This window comes from Leptonychotes weddellii, chromosome 1, assembly GCF_054177405.1.
Source record: "Leptonychotes weddellii isolate Sample4059 chromosome 1, ASM5417740v2, whole genome shotgun sequence".
In the NCBI taxonomy this organism is placed as follows: Eukaryota; Metazoa; Chordata; class Mammalia; order Carnivora; family Phocidae; genus Leptonychotes; species Leptonychotes weddellii.
Genome location: NC_138369.1, coordinates 58,143,123 through 58,153,716, shown reverse-complemented (window position 1 = coordinate 58,153,716; position 10,594 = coordinate 58,143,123). Strand labels below are relative to the sequence as shown.

The 10,594-nt window shown below is 47.2% G+C and overlaps 1 protein-coding gene across 1 annotated transcript; it reads right to left on the bottom strand.

Annotated features, from left to right (window-relative positions):
• Nucleotides 1–2,137: 2,137 nt before the first annotated feature.
• On the bottom strand, nucleotides 2,138–2,706 carry LOC102740381 (phosphatidylinositol N-acetylglucosaminyltransferase subunit Y-like). The gene has a single exon (XM_006733432.3). It carries the CDS (start codon nucleotides 2,704–2,706, stop codon nucleotides 2,494–2,496), a length of 213 nt encoding a protein of 70 aa, XP_006733495.2. The 3' UTR covers nucleotides 2,138–2,493.
• Nucleotides 2,707–10,594: the final 7,888 nt, after the last annotated feature.

Below are 10,594 nucleotides of genomic sequence, written 5' to 3'. Positions count from 1 at the left end.
CTTGGGTGGGATGTCACAGAGGAGACAGGGCCTTGTGGGGAGGGGGGTGGGGATTAAAGAAGTGAGGGGGGAGGGTTCACAAGGGCGTGCATGGCAGATACAGGAGGTGGGGGGAAATCACAAGCACCTCGCTTGCTGTGCTTACCCCAAGAGTGACCCTTGGGGCACAGTTGGGTTGGAAAGGCTTCAACTTGATCCTCTCCCTACCAAAACTAAGGGTTCCAGCTCCCCTCCTAGCCTAGTGGTGCCCTTGCCTAAGCTCAGAGTCCTTCCCCGTGGCCTTGAGCACCAGGACAAATGGCAGGAGAGGAAGTCAGTGCCCATCTATCTCTTCCAGACTCCACCCTCCTATCTTGGACATGGGGTTCTGGCTTTATAAGAACTCCTGTCCCCTACCCCATAGGGCACACTCCCACCAAGGCCACCCCAGACGACTGAAGACACCTCTTCCAGAGTGGAGGCATCCTCTCTCAAGGTTGGGCTTTCAGCTTCCTTGATCTCAAGTGCAGCTGGAGAACTGTGCAAAGGACAGAATGAGCAGCGGATGCCGGCCAGGCTGGGGAAGGACGGGAGGGAGGTTCCAGGTCGGTCCATAATCAAGAAGATCATTCCCCCCACCTTTTCTTTTTCTTCTTGGGAGCATAGAGTACAAAATTCCCAGCCTTTTGCAATGGTCAGTGGGGGCTCCAGTGTAGACAGAGGGATGGTCCTCAAGTAGACCCAAATCCCACTGCAGGAACTGGACTGCAGAGGATGGTATTGGTGCCTACTTTTGGACTCAGTCTAAATTCCAGAAAATAAAAATGGACCTTAAGGAAGCTGACCTGTATGGCTAAAAAATCATCGTCAGAAAGAAAACGTCAATAAATTTTTTTATAAGTTCAATAAATTTTAAACGCACAATATTTACGCAAGCCAAGTAAATCTAAGGAGAGCTCCCCACCTCCTTGTGAGCCCTGCCTCGGCCTGCTTGAGAGCCTGACAACCTGGGCCTGGGGGCTGCACAGGTGGCCTGGAGAGGTGACTATTGGGGAGGGGATTTGGAGGGGTAGTGCCACCTAAAGAACCCAGGGCAAAGGAGTAGAAGTGGGCCACCTGGCCCGAAGGGTGGGCCACTCCTTGAGTCTTACCTCAGCTTCTGACCCACGTACTAGGTCTATCTGATAGGTCAAGTTAGACATCCCTCCACCCTCCCAGGAGGCAGCAGCCTGAAGCTGGCCCCAAGCAGCAGTTTCCAGATGACTCTTGGGACCCACCCCGCTTAGGGTCCCCAGAAATGGCAGGGCCGTGGAAAGGCCTGAAAGGCACCGGAGAGGTTCCATGTACAGGTGGGACCATAAGTCAGTGAGGAGTGGCCCTGATGTTCCCGTGTCCCACTCATGTCCCCAGAGTGAGGCCAAGGCAGAGGGAAACCTGGCATGGGCTGCAGTGGTGTACTTTCTAAACAATGGAGTAAAGAGGCTGATGCCTTTTTTTCATCATAGGTACTTCTAACACTTTTTTTAAATTTTTTCTTTTTTTTTTTAGAGAGAGGGGCAGGGCAAAGGGAGAGAGAGAATCTTAAGCAGGCTCCATGCGCAGTGCAGAGCCCCACTCGGGGCCTAATCTCACAACCCTGAGATCATGACCTGAGCCAAAATCAAGAGCTGGGTGCTCAACCAACTGCCCCACCCAGGCGCCCCTCACCATAGGTACTTAAAAAAAAATGCTTGTTTACTTCCAGTTGTGCCACTTCTAATCATACCCTGGCTTTGCATTTGCCTCTTTTCTTTGCTGGAAATCAAAGTTCAAAGCCTCTTTGGTATTGCTCCCAACCCCAGTGCCCCAAGTCCTGCTCAGTGTAACCCCTTTTGGGGTGTGTCTCTCTAGGCCCGTCCTTACACTTTATATATATAAATTCCTTTTTTCTTTTTAGTGGAAAAGTGTCATCTTATTTTATTATTACTAATGTAATCATTTGATGCCAAAGACATGAAGGTAACTTTACAAACACAGAATGTTTACAAGTACATAAAATTTCCATTTTATTGTAGTTTTCTATCACACTAGTTCAAATGCATTTCTCTACAACTACTCCAACATAACTCCTTTGAAATTATTTCAGTCATCCTTAACATGTGACTCTGCCAAATACTTTGAATCTAAAATAAACATATAAAATTTTAATTATTAACTTCTAGATGAATGGGGTAAGAAAGTCATCAGGTCATGGTTGGGACTGTTAATTTCCAATAAGAAACTGTGTTGAAATGTTTCTTCTGATACAGTAGTTAGAAATTAGAATTTTCAAAAAACAAGGGCAGAACAAAAGTACAATAAAAGAAACTTCTGCAGCTTAAGCCTCCCATAGTCCTAAACCTCTGAGAGAAGCAAGGCAAAGCAACTTTCCTGCAATTTAAGTGGGTTTCCAGTATTTCCATGTAGTTGAGCTTTCAGAGATGGATGCTCATGACATATCATTAATACATATATATCATCTTGGCTCTGGTTGTATTAATTATGCCTGAAGAGTTTAATACCCATCCAGGTCCAAAGGTGGAAGAACACAGAAACTGGTATGGTAATGGGCAGAAGCAGACCGTGAAAGCACAAGCTGGTTGTGTTGGTGCAGTCTTGTGGGGAGTTTTCTTCCACAGAGGCTGCCAACAGTCCTGCTAGAGATACTAACGGAATGAAGGCAGTCACCGTAGGAAGGGACAGAAACATTCTTCTCCCCCACTTATTACCTGCCACTCTTTTAAAAACATAAGTGGTATTAAGAAAATCTAGTCTATGAGATGCCTGGGTGGCTCAGTTGGTTAGGTGTCTGCCTTGAGCTCAGGTCATGGTCCTGGGATCGAGCCCTGCGTGGGGCTCCTTGCTCAGCAGGGACCCTGCTTCTCCCTCTGCCCCTCCCCCTGCTCTTGCAGTCTCACTCTCTCAAATAAAATCTTTTAAAAAATTTAGTTGTGTGTGTTGTGGTTTTTAATTATGATCTAGTGCTGCTCCAATTCTTATTATTTTAATGTGTCCTCCTAGCTGCCTGCAGTATCATATTAGGGATCCCATCAATAATGGGATAGGCTATTCCCAACTCTTCATTAATCAGTTCATTTGCCAATGCTTCATATCTGAGTGGCTTCTTGGGAGAGCGGGCGCACAGGAACTCAAGCAGCGCCTGGTCGAAGGCTCAGGGCTGGTCCCTGGTCCTCTCGCTCTTGTCTGCGGACGGCCATGACCCCGAGGCGAGAAGGCACCTATGGGCGCCCACGAACTGTGGCACATGTGGATCCCACAGTGCAGGGGTGAGGCCAACCGCATGCTCCGCTCAGCATGCATGGTCTGGCAGGCCACAAGCACCCGGCTCTGCGCCTTCAGCCAGCCCGGCTGCAGCCCATCCCTATATAGAAATTCCTTTATAGGAGGTAATTTTTCATAAAAAGTGTCAATATGGATATATTCGTGCGTGTTTGCTTGTTTATCAGTGTTTTTAGAGTCTGTTCAGATATATAGGTATGTGAATTCCTTGTAACTGTTGTATGTCCTGTTTCATCACCTGCACAGATCCTCTTTGATTTTGCCTTTCCCCTGTGGATGGACATTTAGGATGTACCTGAAGTTCCTCTGTTATAAGCAGTGCAGCAATAATAATCCCCTGCTCAGCTGGAGGGCCATAAGGCAGCAGTCCGCTACAGTGGGGGGGAGTCTATCCATGCCTTTGTTTAGAATTTCTATTGAATGGTGTTAATTAGCAGAAGACATGCGTTTACTCAGTAACTGCTTTTGAATTCCACCCAATGCACCCCTTACTGCCTTCAGAAATGGATTGCTCCCTCCTTCCTCCTCTGTCTTCCTGGTAGATACTGAAAAGTGGAATTATATTTCAATGTTCATGAGCATTGCCCAATGTTTGTTGCAAACTCCATTCCAAAGCTGATTTTTTTTTTTAAGATTTTATTTATTTATTTGACAGAGAGAGAGAGAGCACAAGCAGGGGGAGTGGCAGGCAGAGGCAGAGGGAGAAGCAGGCTCCCCACAGAGTAGGGGGAGCCCGATGCAGGGCTCATTCCCAGGACCCTGGGACCATAACCTGAGCCGAAAGACAGTCGCTTAACCAACTGAGCCACCCAGGCGCCCCAAAGCTGATTTTTTCCATCAGCCTTTAAAACACTTTAATATTTGATTTTCTTCATCTTCTCCCACCTGGCCGCCTCAGTCTCCTGTGAACTCTCTCTCCCTCTACCTAGCCCTCAGATGGGACTGTCCACAAATTTCTGAGTCCAGCTCTCTGATATCATCCATTAGCTCCAGTATAGGTTGGTGAATCCCGCCCATATCTGACTCCCAAGTCCACACCCTGGACCCCTCCCTGTGAATCCTGGATGGGCCCAGGGTATCTCTGTTTACAAACAAAACATTCCCAAATTGAACCTGGCATCCCCCTTTCCCCACCACAGCCCTACCTCCCTTTACTGCTGCTTCCCCATCTCAGGTAGGGGCAGGGGCAACTCAGCCACTTTCACCCTCGGCCCACTGTCTTCACAGCCCTGTGCCCACCATCTTGCCTGGTCTGTGACTTAGGTTGTTTTTGTTTTTTGTGGTTTTTTTGCAGATGACAGGATTTTTTTTTAATTTATGGTTTCCTCGTTATTTTTTATTTTAAATTCAATTAATTAATATATAGTGTGTTATCAGTTTCAGAGGTAGAGTTCAGTGATTCATCAGTCTTATATAATACCCACTGCTCATTATATCCCGTGCCCTCCTGACTGTCCATCACCCCTTTATCCTATCCCTCCACCCTCCATCCCTCCAGCAACCCTCAATTTATTTCCTATGATTAAGAATCTCTTGGGACACCTGGGTGGCTCAACTGGTTAAGCATCTGCCTTTGGCTCAGGTCATGATTCCAGGGTCATGGGATTGAGCCCCGTGTCAGGCTCCCCACTCAGCAGGCAGCGTGCTTCTCCCTCTCTCTCTCAAATAAATAAAACAAACCTTTAAAAAAAAAAAAAGTGTCTCTTATGGTTTGTCTCCCTCTCTTTGTCTTGTTTTATTCTTCCCTCCCTTCTGCCATGATCCTGTTTTGTTTCTTAAATTCAACTTATGAGATCGTATGATAATTGTCTTTCTGATTGACTTATTTCGCTTAGCACAATACCCTCTAGTTCCATTCACATCGTTGCAAATGGCAAGATTTCATTTTCTGATGGCTGAGTAGTATTCCATCGTATATATGAACCACATCTTCTTTATCCATTCATCAGTGGATGGACATCTGAGCTCTTTCCATAGTTTGGTTATTGTGGACATTGCTGCTATAAACATTGTGGTATATGTGCCCCTTCGGATCACTACATTTGTATATTTAGGATAAATACCCAGGAGTGCAATTTCTGGGTCATAGGGTACCTCTATTTTCAACTTTTTGAGGAATCTCCATACTCTTTTCCAGAGTGGCTGCACCAGCTTGCATTCCCACCAACAGCGTAGGAGGGTTCCCTTTCTCTGCATCCTCACCAACATCTGTCGTTTCCTGACATTAGTTTTAGCCATTCTGACTGGTGTGAGGTGGTATCTCGTTGTGGTTTTGATTTGTATTTCCCTGATGCCAAGTGATATTGAGCATTTTTTCATGTCTCTATTGGCCATTTGTATGTCTTCTTTGGGGAAATATCTGTTCATGTCTTCTGCCCATTTCTTGATTGGATGATTTCTCCTTTGGGTGTTGAGTTTGATAAGTTCTTTATAGATTTTGGATACTAGCCCTTTGTCTGATAAGACATTTATAAATATCTTCTCCCATTTTGTCTGTTGTCTTTTGGTTTTGTCAACTGTTTCCTTTCCTGTGCAAAAGCTTTTTATCTTGATGAAGTCCCAATAGTTCATTTTTGCCCTTGCTTCCCTTGCCTTTGGCGATGTTTCTAGGAAGAAGTTGCTTCAGCTGAGGTCAAAGAGGTTGCTGCCTGTGTTCTCCTTTAGGATTTTGATGGACTCCTGTCTCACATTGAGGTCTTTCAACCATTTGGAGTCTATTTTTGTGTGTGGTGTAAGGAAGTGGTCCAGTTTCATTCTTCTGCATGTGGCTGTCCAATTTTCCCAACGCCATTTGTTGAAGAGAAGGTCTTTTTTCCATTGGATATTCTTTCCTGCTTTGTGTGACTTAGGTTCTTGTCTGTAGCTTCAAAAACAAGTCCACAATTCTCCACCCGAAGGGCCATCTTCTAGCCCAGGCCACCTTCCCTCCTACCTAGGTCACCCACACAATCTCCTAGTCAGCTTCCTGCCCCAGACTTGCTTGCGAACTTCAGCCATTGTCCCCCTTGTCTCCAGAGCTTCCTTCCACACCACACATCTGACTGCAGCAGTCAACCCTCTCCATTGGGCATGGAGGCCTCATGATCTCGTTTCCACTCTCCTACCCAGCATTGTCTTCTCCCCTCTCCCCTGGTTCTAAGCTCCAGCTGCAGATAACCAGAGAGGCCCCCCAAGTTATGACTTCCCTAGGCACCCTCCTCCCCTCAACCTACAACACCCTGCAGACCCTCTTTGTCAGTTCCTCCTCATCCTTCCTGTCCCTCTTAAAGACAGCGTCCTCTAGGGAGCCCTCCCAGCCCCACCCTGTCCAGAGAGTAGCGGCCGTTGGGCACTGGCTGGGGGCCGTTGGAGATTGGCTAGAAGCCTTTGAGGGCTGGCTGGGGACCGTTGGGAATTGGCAGGAGGACTTTGGGACTGGCTGGGGGCCATTGGGGATTGGCTGGAGGCCTTTGGGGGCGTTCTGCCGGGGATTGGCCAGGGTATTGGGATTGGCTGGATTCCGTTGAGGGCTGACTGCGTGCCGTTAGGGATTGGCTGGGAACCGGTGGGGATTGGCCAGGGTCCGTTGGGATTGGCTGGATTCCCTTGGGGGCTGACTGGGTGCTTTGGGGGTGCTGGTTGGGGGCCGTTGGGGATTGCCCAGGGATCTTGGGCCGCGGGCAGTTGCTGCAAGCGCTGAGGGAGGGAGGCCGGGCTTACACCCAGGGTGGGTCTCCTGAGACAAACAGGGCTGGAGGGTGGGGACCCCCGCCCGCCGACGCCCTGGACCCGGAGTGAGGAGGAATCCAACGGGAGCCCCCAGCCTCCGAGGCCCCGGGCGGATGAGGGAGCCCTGCGGCGCCCCGGAGCGGCCTGCTGGGTCCGGCCCTCTGCGGGCGGTCGGGCGAGGGCGCCCCCGCGGCGAGGAGCAGGTCTTTTGGGGCGGGAAGGCCGAGCCCCCTGGCGAGTCGTCCGGGGAGTCGGGACCGCGCGGCCCTCAGCTCGCCCGCAAGTCCCCGGCGGCGACTGCCCGGAGCCCGGGGGCGCCGGGCGCCCCCCCGCTGCACCCGCGGGAGCGGCGAGGGATGTGGGACTGCGCTCAGTTTCCCGTCTTCCTGTGCCTCTTTCCCGACCTGTTCGAGCACAGGCTCCAATTTTAGAGGCTGTGGAAGAGAGAGTTTAGCCCAGGCCTGCTAGCAGGGCCTTTACCTGGCACGGGCTCTTGCCAGTTGTGGCTAAGGGTGAGTGCGCGGGAGGTCTCGCCGGCCGCCCTGCCCAGTGCTCACTCACTGGCTGTGCGCTATTGGCTGAAACCCTGAGCGCCAGGGCTGACCTCGGTGACTTAGATCCTGTGAGCCTGTGAAAGCCCTGAGCTGTCCTGACCCCCAAGACGCAACTCCGGAGGGAAGATTTCTCCATGTCAGGCTGAGATCAGATTTGTCCGCTTTTACCAAGAGCTTGTCGACAAAGGCTTTGACAGACACACGGTTGGGCTGTGCGCTTCGCCACTAGATTTAGACACCGTGGAGGTAGGACAAGTCAGCTTCCTACAGCTGAAACAGACAGATGCATACAGGTAAGCAAGGATGAGAGAATTCGGAAGGCCTGGTTGTGATGATAGCTGTACCCCCTGTCGTTGGTCCTTTCATAAAGATGTCCTTTGTCCTTGAACAATCTCAGGTACACGTTGTATCCATGCATGTGTGAGAACGTCGATAGAAAATGCATTTCTTTCTTTGTGTGAGGTGATAGCCAATAAGTGCCAGGAGGGTTACAGGTGATTTTAACTAAACTGCCTCAAACTAGTCCTGGTTATGCATGCTACAAGACTGCGGGCTTCTATTCCAGCTTTAGCTGTCCTGCTGCCAGTAGACTGGGCTTGACAAAAGATAACAGCTACAAAAAGTGGGAAACTCATCTAGTGACTTAATTCTTACAGGGGTCAACTCTCTTCCAGAGCCTACTTACTTTTGGGGGTTTTTTTTGTTTTGTTTTTTGTATTTTCCAGCAACAGTTTTTTTATATTTCCTCCTGAGTTTTTAGTGTTTATCCATGGGAGATTGATAGGAGCTGCTTGGCCATTATAAGAGCAGATCCAATCTGTTAACAAAGTTCTAAGAAATATGAGTGAAATTTCATGACTGACCCTTAACCTAGAGACTGGACTTGCATAGGAAGGAACACCCTATAGGTGTTCAGAATATGTTTAGGACCTGTCGCTGGAAATACCCTTTGGAGCCAGCTTAGAACTCATAGAACCTGGTCTCATTCCTATCGAGTCCCATTTCCATTTTCCATCCCGGGTGGTAATATGCAATTTGATTGCCCTTTTATTCACCTCACGGATTCCAAACTTCTTTCAGTCTGTATCAGAAATTCAGTTCACTCTCTTATAAGGATTTCCCACCTTGGAAAATATTTCAAAGCCCCTTGAGCTAAGGGCTTTGGGGAGGGGGAGCACCCAAGAGGAGTTCCAGAGTGGTAATAAGCTATGACCTCCCAAGTAAGGTGGCCAAGCTGCTGCCCAAGGGGATTGTTTAGAAGGCAAGAACAAGAACTCAATTAGATTTATCTGGGTTGCTTCACAAAAGCAGACTTCAACCTGGAATGTGTACAATATGCACCAGGTTCTTTGTACAGAATTAAATCGGATATATTCTTGCTGAATGTTTCAGTCTTATATTTAAGGTTCTGGTTTCCTGAACAACGGTAGATGGCATTTTCTACAGTAGCAAGTGTTTGGGGTCTGTGCCATGGTAAATAATGTACTACTTTGGGTTCTAGAAGGTTCGAATAAAATGAAATCATCTAAGAGAGAAGACAAGAAAAAGCAACAAGCAGCTTGTTCACACTGAGAGTAGGTTTCTTCCGGGTCTGCTCAGACAACTGGAACTGCGCTGGTGATGACAATATGTCCCTCCCAGCCTCAGGAAGGCCCCGTGGGAAAGACACCCATTTCCCACAGCGCCTTCTCATTGAGAGTGCCCATCTGAGTTGGAGGAAGTCCTCTGCGATATTGAGCCCCTGGGACTGCCCATCACTGGCAAGATGCAGGGGGTTCAAAGCAATTCCTTGTGAATCTGTCACAAAAGGGGACCTTGGAGCTGTCTCCTGGTGGAACCCTTGTGAGGCTGAGAACCCTACCGACAGGAGAGAAGCCATGTTTTAAGCACCTGGGTCATGTTCTGGTCCTGAGCACCAGTTCTCAGATGGTGGAACAGGCACAGATCTTCACCAAGGTTTGGAAAAGTACTAGCCAGGAAGCATTTCATAGGCAGAGTGCCACTGCCCTCCTGTGGTTAACAGAATGACTGACCGTGATCTGTCAGGTGCCTGGCTTCCCTTTGTGGATTTAGATGAATGAAAGCCATACATTCCTCTATTTTCCCATTTAATTTAGATGGTAGTCTCTATTATAGGCATGGGTAAGGTGAAAGATACAAATTCTTTGAAATATGAAATGGAAGGTTTTTCTCAAGTACTGTATCTTTAATTCATAAACTTACTGTTTTACAGGAAAAAAAGTGGTATAAATATCTCTGCTTTTTGGCACCCTCACATAATAAATGTCTTTTTGTCTTCTTTCTACATGACAAGGTAAATTCCTGGAGGGTAGGGAATGTTTCTAGTTCTTTGTCAGATCCCATGTTCCTAGCTCAATGAAGAGCACATGGTTTCCAGCAAATATTGTTGAATAACAAAATTACAAGTTGTAAGAGTTTATGTTATGTTTCTCTTTATTTTTGCAGCAAACGTGGCAGGCAGTGGCTTTTTTATTTGATTATCTTATGCATAGATTATTGTTGGCAGAAGGGACCTTATGCCACCTAGACCCACTTCCCCCTGCATGAAGGAAGTCTTGCAGCCTCTTCCTGGATATTTAAATCAAAGCAGGTCAGTAACTGCTTTTTACCTAGTTGAAATGCAAAGAAACATCACCAAGAAAAAATTTTCATTAATCAGATTAACAAAGATCAGTAATTATTGTGGGTGATGAGAAATTGAACTCTGCATTCTCTTTTGATGCTACTAAAAATGCAATTTAAGAACATGTAATGATTTTATTTTAAATCCTTAAAATGTCTCTGTCATTTGATCCAGCGAACTACAAGGATGTTCATGATAGCTATGTTTATGAAGTAGAAATTCTGTAAAATATAGGAAAATAACATATAAACTATTTGGTAGCCAACAGTTTATATTATAGAGCTAACATATACAATAGGTACATATCTATAATATCATGGAGAAATGCTTATTGTAAATTCTATAGGGAAAAGTCAGTTGGCTATTATTGTGTCTATAATTACTTACTCTT

Bases quoted from the DNA above. Each gene is read 5' to 3' on its own strand.
- LOC102740381 (XM_006733432.3), bottom strand. From the start codon at position 2,706: ATGTTTCTGTCCCTTCCTACGGTGACTGCCTTCATTCCGTTAGTATCT.